The 16,152-nt window shown below is 40.4% G+C and overlaps 1 protein-coding gene across 2 annotated transcripts in view; it reads right to left on the minus strand.

The window, feature by feature from the left end:
• Kcnn2 (potassium calcium-activated channel subfamily N member 2) overlaps positions 1-16,152 on the minus strand; it is a 128,772-nt gene that overhangs the window by 20,676 nt on the left and 91,944 nt on the right. For both annotated transcript variants that reach the window (XM_050149230.1, XM_050149231.1), the window contains one exon: positions 8,539-8,680. In XM_050149230.1, the coding sequence (XP_050005187.1) occupies positions 8,539-8,680 (142 nt within the window). The remainder of the gene's footprint in view (positions 1-8,538; positions 8,681-16,152) is intronic.

Consider the following 16,152-nt stretch of genomic DNA (forward strand, 5'->3'; position numbering starts at 1 on the left):
ATTCTGTGCTCCGTGATGGCAATTAAAGAGGTTTTAGGGCTAGATCCTCATGAAAGAAAGGAACAGACTCGGGGAAGAAACATCTGCACCTTTGCTGTTGGCTTTTAAACTTTAGCCACAAAGTCCAAAGAACAGCCTCAGACAATGCTGGACTGATGATTCACTAGCCACGGGCCCCCTCCCTCTTCCCAGGCTAGCACTTGCTAGACCATCACAGGCACCTGTTGCTGATTTGTTTTCTCTTGCTCCTCAGTGGGGGCAGCCAGGCTTCTTTAATAATCCGAGAATGTGAAAATCGAGGGGCTCTTAACTGCTACAGGCAGCCATGAGAGCGCTGTTGGCACAAGACAATGCATTTTTTTTTCTCCCTGGGCAGGTGGCTACTGCTGAGATCCTTCTGGAAAGAAATCAAAATCCTAATAGGAGTGGAAAATCACTGGCACCAAGAGCCTTGGGAAGCATTTTTTCCTTGCGCTTATTCTGGGTTCTCCTCTTCCTGTTGATGGCCCATTTCTTGATGAGTGCTCTATCACTCATCAAAGACTTGTGCTTTAAAATGAGCACCTTGGGAGCAAAGCAGAGAAGCAAGCGCCCCAACAATTTGTATAATCTTCCAACTGTTACCTATACTTTTCATCCCATTATCCTAACTGTATGCTTGTGAGCTGCACCCAAAGAGGCACTCAGAAACCCACTTGTTGCAGTCAAATATGGTGGGGACACCTGTAAAACCTGGCACCTGAGGAGGCAGGAAGAACAGGAGTTCAAAGTCATCCTCAGTTACGTAGTGAGTGAGATGGAGGTTGACCTGGGTATTGGAGAGAGACCCGGTCTTAAAAAGCCAAAAATAAAATAAGATAAAATAAATAAAATCAGAAAAGAAGGAGGAAAAGGGAAAACCTTTTAATTTAATACAAAACCTTCACTTAAATACAAAGCTATTGTTCCTTATGTTTCAGTGTTGCTTGAATTAGAGAAACTATAAGCTGATACCTACCTAGGTTCTTAGAGCATCATAAGAGGACTTGATATATACATATACGTGTGTGTGTGTGTGTGTGTGTGTGTGTGTGTGTGTGTGTGTAGAATTATGTTTCAAAAAACCTTCAACTGTTTAATTTTTGGAGTTATGCAGAGCAGAGCTGTTCAAGTCAGAAAGTTTTCAGAGTTCAAGGAGAATTCCTGGCAGCAGGCTGTCGTAACTGAGGCAATGGTAGATTGCTACGTTCTACTCGGTGTCTATTTGAGGGCTATTCTGTTTCATAACGTAAGAATGGAAGTGTGGTTTGTGCATTTTCTCCAGTGCTTGTCACCAGCACAAGCCATGTAGAAACAGTTGGGACTAACATATGTTCCTCCCTGGAATGAAGATCCCTGTATGCCTTTAAGACGATGAGTCATGGTATTTTCACCAAAGTTAGGGAATAAATCCTGGCTTCTCTTCTCCCATTTTAATGTCTGTTTTTTTAATGGAAAAAAAAAAAAAAAACAAAGCAAATCACGAACCTGCCTTTTGGTCACCTAAATCTAACCTGAAGACAGCGTGTTTCTGACCCCATATAATAAAAATAAGAGTGTAAGTTTTTCCTTTCTTACATAAGTTATCATCTTTTCATCTAACAAATCGAGTGCTAAATGAGAAAGAAAACTGGAGAAGTAAGGGTGTGGGGCAGAGTCAATTTGTGTAAGAAGAGCAAGTACAAGAGAAGCAGTACTAATGACCCTGACCCTGAGCCAGAACAAACTTAACTGAAAGTTAGCATAAGTTGCAACCCATCCCCAACACCTGGAAGGTACTCACTAGGGATAGATGAAACGATAACTCCCCCCCCCCCCACCCCCGTCCACCAACAGCCCACAAAAGTATCCGATATTCTGACATCTAGGATGCAAGAGAAGTTGAGGAGGTCTAACTCCCCAAGACCGTTCCTCAATTAATGATGGAAAAATTCAAAAGCATGATGTTGTCATTCCAGGCCACATAGTGATGGTGGATCCTCTAAGAGCTTCCAAGCACCATGTTCAAACACTACTTTGGGATAAAAAAAAAAATGAAACTCCTTTGACAGAGCACTGCAGAAAGATTTAAACTATTGCTTATAAACAGGCATCTTCCAAAGATCAAACTTAATAATGGAATTCATGATTTTTGTTTTTAATTCCAGAATACCTGCCACTACGGTGAATGGCCTGATAAAACCACTAATGGTCAAAGTATTTCAGGCTCAAATTATCCTCGTGTGGTTTGTATAACAGTTCATTAGAGTGCAAACAGCATTTTAATGATAACCAAGATTTACTAAAAATACGCTCCTTAAATGTCATGTTTAATCTAAAAATGAACAGAAGCCCTTAACTTTTACTTTATGTGCATGAGTGTTTGGTCTGCATATATGTTGGTATACCATGTGTATGCCTGGTGCCTGCAGAAGTCACAAGAGGGCACCAGATTCCTTGGAACTGGAGTTACAGATGGTTGTAAGTCACCATTTGGGTGCTGGAAGTGAACCCATGTCCTCTGTAAGAACATGGAGACATCGTTCTAACCTTTAACTTTCATTTTAATCTATCACTTCATATATCAGTTTTTCAAGAAGAAGGTAAACAATTATTTGACATTATCACCTGCTTTTGTATTTCTGAGGTTCACCGATTCAATAGTTAAGAAACATAAATGTATTTTACTGCCCTTGCCTGACACAAATAATTATGCTTTCATAATAAATATCTAAAACAATCAATTTTGGCAAATAAAATCCTCCAAATCACCCACGTTTAATATTACAACCAATTAGAGTGTAAAGACTTTCTCAGGTCATGAAAATAATTTCCTCTATCAAAAATGTCCTTCCTCTGATTTTCTTCAAATCACGTTGGCAGTGCCACTGGAGGTCAGAGATCTGTTTCAAGTCTCCTCCTAAGGAAGTGTGTGGGAATGCGTGTGTGTGTAGAGGGTGTTTTAGTCTGGGGAGAAGCCCACTGGACTAGGAAATTCATCTTTGTGATTTGCTAGGTCAACTCATTCCTGTAACCTTGGGCTAGAAAGAAGGAAGTACTGCCAGAAACTGGTCATCAGCACTGAGTCACTGTGCATTTAAAGCTCCTTACTGGAAAGGGTGCAGTGTGAGCTCAGGTCCTTACAGTGTCAAGGGTGGCTCCAACAACTAAAGTCTTGCGGGGTTAGAAGACTGAGATGGTTATGTGCTGGCAGGTCACAACTCCTGAGCACCTGTCGTGTTCCTTATAAAAATTATCTGTGAGGTAAGAATTCTAGGAAGAACTAGACTTCTGGCTAAGGAATTGATCAGGAATTTAGTTTTCCTACTGAAAAAGTCCAGAATTTCTCCTTTTCTATCAGCATAAAATGCACTACTTCATGAACATAAACATACACTACTTTCAATGGGCCTTATGGGATGGGATTCAATGGGACCTGGAGCTAATTCATTGCTCTAGTTCAGAATGAATGCCTTTGAACTGAGTTCAGAGAGTGCTCACTCTGAACTGACACCAAGACATCCAGAAAACTTGATGTTCATGGAATTGCGATCTAGTGTTCTCATGGAATTACTATCTACTGTTCTCATGGAATTACTATCCAGTGTTCTCATGGAATTACTATCTACTGTTCTCATGGAATTACTATCCAGTGTTCTCATGGAATTACTATCCACTGATCTCATGGAATTACTATCCAGTGTTCTCATGGAATTACTCTCCAGTGTTCTCCTGGGATTACTATCCAGTGTTCTCATGGAATTACTATCTACTGTTCTCATGGAATTACTATCCAGTGTTCTCATGGAATTACTATCTAGTGTTCTCATGGAATTACTATCCAGTGTTCTCATGGAATTACTATCCAGTGTTCTCATGGAATTACTATCTACTGTTCTCATGGAATTACTATCCAGTGTTCTCATGGAATTACTATCCACTGATCTCATGGAATTACTATCCAGTGTTCTCATGGAATTACTCTCCAGTGTTCTCCTGGGATTACTATCCAGTGTTCTCATGGAATTACTATCTACTGTTCTCATGGAATTACTATCCAGTGTTCTCATGGAATTACTATCTAGTGTTCTCATGGAATTACTATCCAGTGTTCTCATGGAATTACTATCCAGTGTTCTCATGGAATTACTATCTAGTGTTCTCATGGAATTACTATCTAGTGTTCTCATGGAATTACTATCTAGTGTTCTCATGGAATTACTATCTAGTGTTCTCATGGAATTACTATCTAGTGTTCTACAGAGGCTTTTTTCTGGACTGACATTTTTTCTTTCTTCCCAATTAAGGTTTAAAAATATTACTTACTGTCATGAACTGGGGATTTTTTATGCAGAATTGTTGGTGACAGAAGAAACCTAAATCACTTGGGACTTCACTCTAGTTGTTTCTATCAAATCTAGGTTTCTATAGATCTTTATTAAAGAACTTCTTACAACTCACACCTTTGAATGGACAGATATTACTCTATATTAAAGACAATTACGCCTCAAGATTCATTTATCCATTGTCTTAAGGACTAAGTGACCAAGAAGAATCATACTAAAGAGGAATGGAAGCAAAAGTTATACATGAATGACCTTTCTAGTAAGTGAAAAGGTACCCTTGTCAACATGGTTCCTCTGGAAACAATCATATATTCACGAATAAAGGAACATGCATAGCTTTCAAGGTGTGTTACATTCACCTGTGTAGACAGAAAGTGGGAGAAAGGATAAGTGCTAAGGAAAGCGATCAATTCTGCTGTAACATTGGAGATAAAAACAAGCAGGTGCCGACACAAAAGGCACTAAAACATGAGAATGTATTTGCCTGTCAACTTCAGTGAACAGTAGGGAACTAGTTAGAATCCAGTCTGCTGTCTATAAGGACATCCCAAACAGGAAATCCTCCGTTCCTCTGAGTTTCCTCAAACAGAGCAAGAGTAAGAAATTATTCTTCTAAAGGGGAGAATCTGTAATTACAACCTTAATGTTTTTATGTTAAAGAAAAAGTAGTGTGACTTTTGTTAAACTATTCTATGGTTTTATGTTTTAAAGATAATATCCATGGGTGGCTGAGAGGAGGAAAGAGGGAGAGGGAGGGAGAAAAGGAGGGAGAAGGAGAGAGACATAGAGAAAGAGAGAGAGAGAGAGAGAGAGAGAGAGAGAGAGAGAGAGAATATCAATGAATTATAATGGAAATCAGACTGAAGGCCTTCAGCATATTAGGCAAGTATGCTTTGAATGAGATAGATTTCCCAATCCCAATGTTTAATTTTTTCCCTGAAATCTAGCAGTATCTAAGCTCTCCCTATTTTAAGAATTCCATAAACACCTGTATCTAATACTGTAAACACAGCTGGATATTATAGGTAAAGCTCTATCAACAATCCAATAAACAATTCATATAAGGATAAGTTATGTTTTGATAATGCTACTTGGTTTTCTATTATAAATGTTATAGAAAATAATCTCTTCTCACAATTTAATAATATATTTCTACCCAGAGTAGTATAGGTATAAACTTAGTGTAATGTCCTTGTCTCTAAAATTATATGACCCATGGCACAAATTTAGCTTTTTAAAAACTTCTAAATTATACCCTAATTTTGAGTTTTGACTAATGTATGCCCTGAGGGTGATGGCATTCTATAATCGGTGTCGATTAGCCTTGGAAAGAAAACAAGCAGGGCTTTGGGAAGTCTTTGTAGGTGTTAGTGTGTAGACCAACTCTACTTCCAAATGGAGAAAAAAAGCTACATGAAGGTGTAAATTCTATCAAAATGTCATGAACACAAAGATAGGGAAACCGAGTGACAGAGGAGAACAAGAGGCACAGCACTCCAGAGGTAACATTCAAGAAGATGCACAGATGACCCTGTGCTCTCTTCAGAGTATTGTAAATTGCATTTCTTATTCACTATTTATTAAAAGCTAAAGCTGAGAAGGGGAGACGGGCAGACAGGAGACACCCATGGGAAATCCATCAATGCATAGGCAAATGAACACTGAAATATAAAGTCATTTCGGGCTAAGTCTCTGAGTATTTATAGTACTTCCCCTAATGAAAAGAAAGCAAAGGCAACAAAATCTGTCAAACATACTTCATCTTCAAGAAACTAGCCTTATGAATCTATAATCTTATTCAGATGTTCCCCACATTACATCTTGTTTGCTTCCAAATACTGCTCTATATCTCTAAGGAGTTTGTACAGGGTATAATCGACTCCTTAGTCGCTTACCCCCAAAGACTGTCCAGTAGTGTGACAACACTATGGAGATTTGCCTGGCCTCAAGAGAGAGCCACTGTACTCTTCCAAAGCACTTTTAAGAAGGCTACTCAAAGATTTGAGAATTTCTCTATGTATGCAAGTTAACACTCTTTGATCAGGTCAATTAAACAATTTGTTCTTATAGGGGAGAGACAATGGAGCCTGAGTTTAGGAACAGACTGTTGTGCTGTGAGCTGGCAAAGGAAGAATGAAGCCATGTACATTTCATTACACAGAACCTTCTTTCGTTTGTATAGATTAAAAGAGGCTTAGCACTTCTTTTCCAAAACCAAGATCAATAGTGAAACCTAATCAAGGAAGCAGAGGAAGGAGGTAAACAGAAGATTCTGGGCCACCAGACAAGACTTTGAAGGGGCAGTTCTGGAGGCATTAGGGACAGAGCAATACTAAAAGAAGGTAGACGTATCTCAAGGTGCCTATGCCCAAGAAAGGTTAAAGTCAAATTGGTGTCTGCTCCAAAGTTATATGAACCCCAAAAGTCACGCCTCATTTAATAATAAAATGGGTACCTCTTGCCACAAAAGAAACACCAAACAAGTTGTTTCAGAGAAGCATGGAGGAAAGACTGTAGTTATCAGTTCTGTCTATATAAATAGCATCATTCATGTCCCTTGTGGGCTTGTTATGGGGCCTTTCAAAAATATATCCCTCTATATTTTATTTACCAAAGTTTTATGCTATACAATAAAATGTTATTATTTGAGGGAAAATGGGAGGTATTCTAGAATCAAACATTTAATGAGCTATACCAAGTGTAATGAGAAAAATCTGAAGTTCACTACACACATAAAACTTTTCATTTCACAAGGAAATGATGCTAAATTATGTTCCTAAATTACAATTTTCATAATTTGGGCTTAATGGCCATCCTGATAGTGCTGTTGTCTTTAAAATTGGCATGGGCAAGTTTCCTATCTCTGTTCAGTTCTACCAAGGGGGCTCAGGCTCTCAATTAAAATCCCTGCAACAATCCTCATCAGCAGATGCTTCGGGTGACTCCATTCTGAGTGGACAGTACTCAAGGGACCTCAACGAAGCCACCCGGTATTGTCTCATGCTACCCGGTGCACAGACAGTATAGGGACGATGAGGGGTGTTCCCCACTTTAGGTTTCACCTCTGAGTTCTTGTGCCCCATGACCTCTCTGCTACCTTACTGGTTTCAAATGCTCACCACACAATCTGCCACAAGGGATGTTCCACTGCTAAGGCAAATTGGCATACAACTGCAGTTCCTCACTTAAGGTCTTACCCCATTCACTGAGTGTAGGACTTTACTTGCCACAATCTATGTACGATAGACCCAAGAACAGAGCACAGTGACCACATTATGGTCACTCTTACTTCACCTTAAACTTCAATCAAATCTGAAAGGAACTCAAGGCTGGGCAGCCGGTTCTCTTAAGATCTGCCTATCTCTCCTGCCCCCATGAGTACTTTTATTTAAAGCTTACTTAGCCTTTCTGCTGGTCTCTGCCAGTCCTTTGGCTGGAAAAGCCCTCTAGCCTTTGCTACCTTTCTCAAGGATGGAAGAGCCTTTCCAGTTCTCATATAACGAGTGGTGCACAGCATTCCCGGCTACACCACAGTATAGGAGGGGCAAATAACATGCCTGGGTTTGTAGGGCCTCCTAGGAAAAGACCCAAATCTTAACCATGACATCAAACCTTCCTGCAGTGTCCGGAAGTCCCTGGTTTCCTGTCCTCAACTCATGAACGTCCATGTCCCCCTTGTCTACTCACTTTGCTTAAACAAACTAAACTCTCTTAGCTTGTGACTTTCAAACAGAATGTGCCCCATTCCTGGCTATTTACCCAGAAGTCTCAGTTCATCTTAAGTCAGTTCTCCATAGGTTATTTCTCTGATGAGGCTCTATTCCTATTTCCCAGTTTCCTAAACAACTCGAGATTTACTCCTTTCTATATGAACTTGAGTGTAATCATTTGTCAATCATTTTCAAAATGGGGAGTTTCTACTGGAGACCTCCAGGAAGCAGGGCAGGGAGAGCGTGTGCCTGGTTTGGCTGCGTTCTCTGCACATTTCCCAGACGCGTGCTTCTCTCCCAACCAACGTTCAATAACAGAATAAATATTATTATATATTGCAATAGAGGTCTTTAGGGTCCCAAGTTATTTCAAAACTGTTTTTACGAGCAAAAAAGTAACTCACCATCATCCATACATATGGATTGGGTGGTTTGCGTTTCTTCTAAAGAATAAATAAGAGAGATGGAAGGCGAGGAACACTTACCATGATTCCAGTAAGCAAGCAGACTCCTTTCCCACAGTATGTGTTAGGTACCATGTCACCATAACCAATGGAGAGAAAAGTTATTGATATCAACCACATTGCTCCAAGGAAGTTGCTGGTAACATCCTGTTGATCATGGTACCTGAAAGATAGCAAACAAAGCCAGAGTTTTATAGTGACTCTAGTACAGTGGCTAAGGAGAATTCAATGAATTTGATGACTTCACTATATTTTTAATAAACTCTTCTGTTTAGATATCCTGAAGGATTACAAATAGAAAATCAAGAAGTTGTCTCAACTTATGAAAAACACTAATTTACAGTATGAAACCTGCATTCTTACTCCTGCGAGAGGCTATACATTTACCTTTGTAGATAGACTCAGGCCTTTGTGAGTCCCAGATGGTGTGCCCCACCTTTGTGACAATATTCCCTGTCCTAATCTCATACTACATGGTAATAGAAGAGTCATGCTGTTTCCTGTCCTGGGACTATGTCTACTACCATTGTTGTCCTCCGTGTCCCCTTCAATACAGTTAGGTTGAAGCAAGTACACGCTGCTCAGCACATGTCCATAGGATAACTAGGCCATGTTGATCATCAGCCTTGGAAGACGATGCTGTGATTCACATCTCTGTGGCCAAGGCTGAGTGGCCCTCTTAGGTCTCTATAGCACTCGAGCCTGAACTCTGGTCACCAGCAGGGTTAGGGTCCCTTGCTTTATACCCACCTCCCACTCAGGACTATTTGTCCTTCTTTCTCTTGGACACTAGTTGTAAGTCCTTCATTCTCCTCATTTCTTACTATGCCTTCTTCTAAATAAAGAGAAGCTAAGGTCCTGTTTCCTGCTACTTGTACTAAACTCAGAAGCTATGGGCTGATGTCATCAGAACCCCAGCACATGGAGGAGTAAGGACAACTATTGTATTGACTTACAGAAAGATAAGATAGATACCTTGACTGTATCATGCCCAAGGAGTGGCCACTTTGTCTAACTATAGATGCTAATCCCCAGGATGTCCCAGGAGGCTATCCTTATTAAAAAGAGAGTCTAGGAGGCATTCCTAACATCCCATGGAGACCAATGGGTTCACTTCCACTGATTATCTTTGTAGCATAGTGTATCAGAATGCGGCTAGTGCTGGGCTTATCAGTAACATGAGCTAGGCAGTTTCCACAGACTTCTCTGTTTCAAAACATAATTAAATCAGTTGTGGTTTATACCCACATCAGGGTATGTTAGTGCATATTCCCTGCCATGATTCCTTGGGGTCACATATTACTCTACCACTGATGTGGGTTTCACAGGAGGGATGAGGGGGAAAAGCTCATTTCCCAATCAAATTTTATTTGTGAAAGGAAACTTCTCCTTGACAAAGCTTGATTTACTTAAGAGTGCATGCCTCTAATCTCCCGAGGAAGGCCATGTATAAATACATTACATTTATTTTGTTCTTAGTAGAGTCTCAGCGACCTCCCCATTTAATATGTAATATTTCACAACCCAAACAATCATGTGCTGAAATCATTACACTTGCAACTCTCCTTATATAGACGGTTGTGTCCTAGACAGCTTCATTTTCTAGTCTCAGACACATGCTGAGTGAAATCTTCATTTTGAATGGCTTGCATATCGTTTTTTTTTTTTTTTTTTTCCCTTTGGAAGAACAACTAACTACAAATAAGAGCTTTAGAACTGCTACTACCCTGGGGTCTCTGGGAATGCCTTTCTTACTGCCTATGGGGAAAACCCAACCTTGTTCTCCTTTTGGTGCTTTTTATTTGGTTCTCAAGGTGCGGAGTGGCACATGGCCACCAAGGGGAACCTGAAGCATTCATTGGAAACGTCCAGCTCACTCTTCTTCGGTTTGTTATCTTTGATTATAAAGCATGTTAAAAGTACAACAAATCTCCCCTTTCTTCATCTCTGGGCCAGACGTTCTGATTGGTGCCACTGCGTTGTTAGTGGATAACACTGTGTTCTGCTCCTGATGCTGTGTTAGAGACCATAAACCTATGGCGGAAAACCTAACTGGAAACAAGTATGCTTCTAGACGTTGGGGATTGTCAGCTTGGGAGTCCATAAATTATCCTTTTTGATTATGAAATGAAGCTGTCTGAAAACAGCTCAGAATGGAAAAAAATTCTCATATTAATGTTTATGTGACATTTAGACAGGCTCAGTAGTGAATAGTCAAAGTGAGGTAATTAAGGACCAAATTAGACACGATTAGAATAATCACCTGAATTCTTTCCAAGCAACTCAAACCCAAATACTATATTAGACTCATCAACACGGTGATACTACCGCTCAGAACGTCCCTAGCTTTTGGATCGATGCCAGAGTCATACCGCCGTGAATGATTAATGCATATAATTTAAGACTAAAGAGGTATGCACACTTTTCTTATAGTAGTTTGTTTCACAGACCAGTCAGATAATGCCCATCTTTTTCACAAGAAAAACTGTCTTGAGAAAGCAAGAGGAAACTGCTTAAGTGGTAGATGCAACCTCTGATCAATGAGAGTGCTAATTGAATAAAAGATACACTAAATCATAGGAGTGCTGGCGGAAGAAATGCCTCATGATGTCGAGCTTTTAAAATAAGGATGCCAGGGGTTCCAGCAAAAGACACACCGCGTTCTACGCTCCCAGCTCTCTCAGCTTTGTAGACTTATATAGCTTTCCTGTCTTAAAAGAGCTTCCGCTTTTTAGTTCCCGGGCCTTATTCATCTCTTCATTAACTGCCAACCGTTTAACAGACATGACAGCTTGATGTTGAACTGAGGATTTGTTCAAGTTCACAGGGGTTACCTTCACTAAGGGAGAGGCTCGCCCTGCCCAGCACTCCCACTGCCCCTCGGTACTGCATGGTAAAAGCGAGCACATTGCTTTCTCTTTTACAGGTCTCCTTCTCCAAAACCCCCATACAAGTCAGCATGGTTCTCTCGCTTTGTCCTGGTTTCTCTCAGCACCCTGCATATACCTCCAACAGCATTCCGTAAATGCTCACACGGGTCACAAGACATGTAATATCTAATGTGCTCAATTACCTTGCCTTTAGAATCAAAATAATACTGGGCCTTACTTGAGTCTGCGCTGCTGCCTGGTTCTGGGACAAGTACACAGGGGGATTGGTGTTCATTCACTGATGTGGCAATGCTGAATCCATGCTCAGTCTGGGTTTCCCTGGGCCATGTGGTAGGTGCTCAAAGTTGCAGACAGACGACAAACACAGAGACATCATTCTTGCCTATCTGTCGGCATGAGTTGTACTTTTCATGTTATATCCCAAGGTTAATGCACAACTTATTTTGATAACAGCAAAAATCATTCCATCGTGGATGTTAACAACTGACAAGTTTTCATGAGTGCTTCTCTAGTAAGCATTTTATTAATATTGGAAATGACAAAACCATTTCAATTCTGCTCTCAAATTTCAGACGTGGTTATATAAAGGAAAGCATCGCAGAGATTAAATGCATGTGATCAATATACCATCATTCCTCTCCTAAAATCACTTCTTTCCTGAAATAACACTGTAACTATGGCAACACAATAAAAAGATGTAAACTTAGAGCAACCAAGGGAAAGTAAAGGAGGCACCAGAGAGGAGGAAGAAACTTTTATTTTATGAATGAAAATACATCCTGCTTTCAATCACATGGAACACTAGGTTATTACATTTACTGTATTTTAAGTTTTAAAAATCTGATAAAATTTGAAATAATGGGTAACAAGATATTGTCCACGCATCTTGAATAGACAAAGATTCTGGTATGATGGTGAACAACTAAAGAAACCACAGATTTGTCCCAGTTTAATGTCCAAAGAGAATCTACAGAATAAAGTGGAGGGAGAGAGATTAGGCAGAGCTCCAATGTCTCCCTGAATTGAAGGGCACAGTTGGACTCTTAAGAAGCTAAGGTGTTAAGGGGCTAAAAACCAAAGAAGGGAGACTCAAAAGCCCTGCAGAGCGTCTCCTTGATTCTCCCAGAAAGTGGTATAGTACCTTCAGGTAAAATGACTTGATGCCTTGTATGAAGAAGTAGAAGCCTTGTATGGACAGTGATAGAGAGGCATCAATCAAAGACAGACTGCAGGAAATGAAAGGATATTAATTAATTTAGACACAATAGACTTAAGTTTATGGGCACGCTACATTCCACAAAAGAAGCATTACAGTAACCAGCCAAAGAACAACCCAATTAAAAAAACACAAGAAGAAATAGAATACCCATTCCAAAGAGGATAGAAACAGAGGGCAGGGGGATAAGCAAGAGATGAGATAAATCAAGCACACAGAGCTCTAGAGCACATTTGCCCGACTATATCCTCAATCACATTAAATATAAAGGGCCCAGTTATCTCCAGTTACACAGATATCAACAACACAGCGAACGGGTAAGTTACAGAACTGACAAAGGAAGAACTGATAAGGAGTGATGGATCTGTAGGTACCCTCTCTCCTTGGTCCTTGCAAACTACTCATCTTAAGAATGAGTAAGAAAGCTCATTCTTCAGGTACAGATTGGAGAATCTGGGACTCAGGGTCCAGAGAGGAACAGAAATGTTTAAAGATGGGGGAAGATTGGGACTTCAGGTTTTAAATGAAGCAGTATTTTCCATTCCTACTTCCCTTCACTCCCTATCCTTGATTGGAGTATGAGAACTTGTTAATAGAAAGCAAGGGACTTTTTAAAATTGAAAAGGGGACCAAAGAAAAGATAATATAACCACACTAAGAAATTGAGGACTCCTGATAAAATACCAGCTGTCACCCTTTGCCAAGTCTTACAAGACAAATATCCTTTCTCCTAAACAGTGCTTCCAACTGGCTTCCGAATGCCCCTCTCAAATATAAAAGAATAACAGTGGGCACACATTTTATGCTTCCTGAAGAAGTGGTAAAATAGAGGGGGTTAAAAAAAGAGGAAAACAACAGAGGGAGACAGCAGAAGGAAGCTGAGACAGCAAAGACAGAGGTGGGTGCCTTAGCTCCATCAGCTAGGATGACTCCAAGGGAACACTGTAGTGATGCAATTCAGATTCCAGCAGAATCACAACCATACCATAATTCCCATGCAGACTGAGACAGATCAGCTAGAAAATAGAAAACAAAGAGGAAAAGAGAAGAAGAAACAAACTCAAAACCAAAAGCAAGCTCAGGAGTGGAGATTTAGCATTTAGCAACTGCCTTTCCATAAAAACAGAGACTAGAAGGGATGAAATAAGAATGTCCTATTATTTATTCAACACGAAAACTGGAACTCAGGCATTTTTTCTAAAGAAAACATTTGAAAAGAATCTGTGATAATAATAGTAATGACAATGATGATGATGACAAATGCAAGTCACAGGTAAAAGAGAAGATAAGAAAGTTTAAAAAAATAGATCCAAACTAAAGCCTGAAAATTGTTGCTTCTAACACAATTTAACGATTACACATGTGTTGGAGGGGGCAATCTATTTCTTCTGGTTTTGCAGTGGGGGAGATGGGGGCATCCAGGAGGATGAGGAACTGAGCAGGTGTCTCTCGGGCTCACTCTGCTTGGCTTGCACACTGAGCAGACAGAACCCATATATGGTTCTCTGTGTGGTGCTCACCTGAAATGGAGGCGACTCCCTCAGAGGATGAGGTATGTCTGACTCCATCAGATTCCATGGTGAGGCATGAGACTACAAGGCAGCCCTTGCACTGCTGGTTAACTGGCGGCAAATCTGAATGTCAGTGAGTAAGAAAGTCCGTTTCCAGTTGCAAATTCAGAGACGTGAGAGGAATTTACATGAGGCTTCCAAACAGCAACTATGTGCATGTGGTTTCCATTTACAGTCAAATCGAATCAAACGTGTGACTCAACTAATCCAGAGGTACAAGAATGGAAAGCAACCCAAGCTAGGTAGATATCTGTTCACGGAGGAGAACCGAGAGCCAATGGTTCAGACAGGAGAGGGAGCTTGGATCATTTACTCTGCTCTGTCAGGGATATTCATCAGCTGTTGCACTGCACTCACCTGGGAACCATTAAGAAAATACTGTACACTGCCCCTCTACTAATTAAACCCAACTCTCTAGAGGTGGCGATATGACACAGGGATGGCTTTCTTTCAAGCTTCCCACGTGGCTTTTGTGTGTTATAAAGTAGCAAAGGCATTCTTTTTCTTCTTTTTCTTTTCTCCTTTTCCTTTCTTTTCCTTCCTTCTTGGCTCCTGCTTCTCTCTCTCTCTCTCTCTCTTCCTTTACAGTGGGAGTTCCATTCAATTAGATGTTAAATATCTCCATGGAAGAAGACACTTTTCACTTTTCTTTTCTTTTTCTATCCTTTTTATTTCCTTCCTTCCTTCCTTCCTTCCTTCCTTCCTTCCTTCCTTCCTTTCTTTCTTTCTTTTTCTTTCTCAAGACAGAGTTTATCTATGTAACTGCTGAGGCTGTCCTGGAACTCACTTTGTAGAACAGACTGGCCTCAAACTCATGGAGATCCGCCTGCCTCTGCCTCCCAAGAGCTGGGATTAAAGGCGTGTGCCACTGCCACCCAATATAAAACACAGAGAACACACAGATGAATCAGAAACTGTGTTCACAATACATGATTGTGGGTAATAAGAGAATAGGAGCTCTGTAATAAGTGTGAACACCTGTGCAAAGGGACAATATATAGAAGAGATGGAAAGTAACAACAGGGGTGTGTAACACTTTAACACAGATGTCTAGAATCATTTTAAATCAGGATTAAAACATAAAATTTAGCCAGTGCCTGCAGGTGCTCTGAAGTATAAACGCTATAATGGTATGGAACAGGAATTCTAGAAACAGTTCTCAGAAAGTCACTTCTGAGCAGAGACTAAACTGTTCACGACTTCCTCAGGTCCTTTTTTCCTTCTCCTTTCTGACCATCACTGTGTCCAAAATGAAGACCTTAGAACCCTGAGGATCCCAGAGAACATAAAGTAACAAAGTGGCAGATAGAGACAGCAAGGCTACTTCTAAAGGCCAGCTTAATTTTAGGCCCAGACCAGCACAAGATTACTGAAATTATGTAATTCTTTTAATGTTCTAAAGTGAATTCTTATTACCTCAATTTTATTTTGTTCCTTTGACTTTACATATTTGGAAAATTTTCCTCTCTTTGATCTAGGGGAAAAATCTCTCTCTCTCTCTCTCTCTCTCTCTCTCTCTCTCTCTCTCTCTCTCTCTCTCTCTCTCATGTCTGTCTGTCTGTCTCTGGTTCTCTAAAATCTATGATTTCTTTCAACCTTAGTCTACATGAGTTTCATTCATACTTTGGATATAGAAGATTTGCTTTTGGGTAGACGCCATCAGTGGATATGTTCTGAGCTGAGAAGCTGAACCGAGCTTAAAATAAAGCTCAACATTCCCAAAGGAAAAGAGGGGGATGGCAGATCACACACAGGTTTTCAAGACTGATGAGTACCCTTATGTTCCCCGGAAAAGATGACAGATAGGTTTTATGGTCCGAGTCTAGTATTCATTTGTGCTAGAAGAAGTGACGTCAGCATTATGTAGTGTCAGGAAGTTACCAGTCTGAGATCTGATCTCTCTCTCTCTGTCTCTGTCTCTCTCTCTCTCTCTCTCTCTCTCTCTCTCTCTCTCTCT

Source organism: Alexandromys fortis, unplaced genomic scaffold (assembly GCF_014885135.2).
Source record: "Alexandromys fortis isolate MF-2015 unplaced genomic scaffold, M_Fortis_MF-2015_v1.1 scaffold_60, whole genome shotgun sequence".
Taxonomy (NCBI): Eukaryota; Metazoa; Chordata; class Mammalia; order Rodentia; family Cricetidae; genus Alexandromys; species Alexandromys fortis.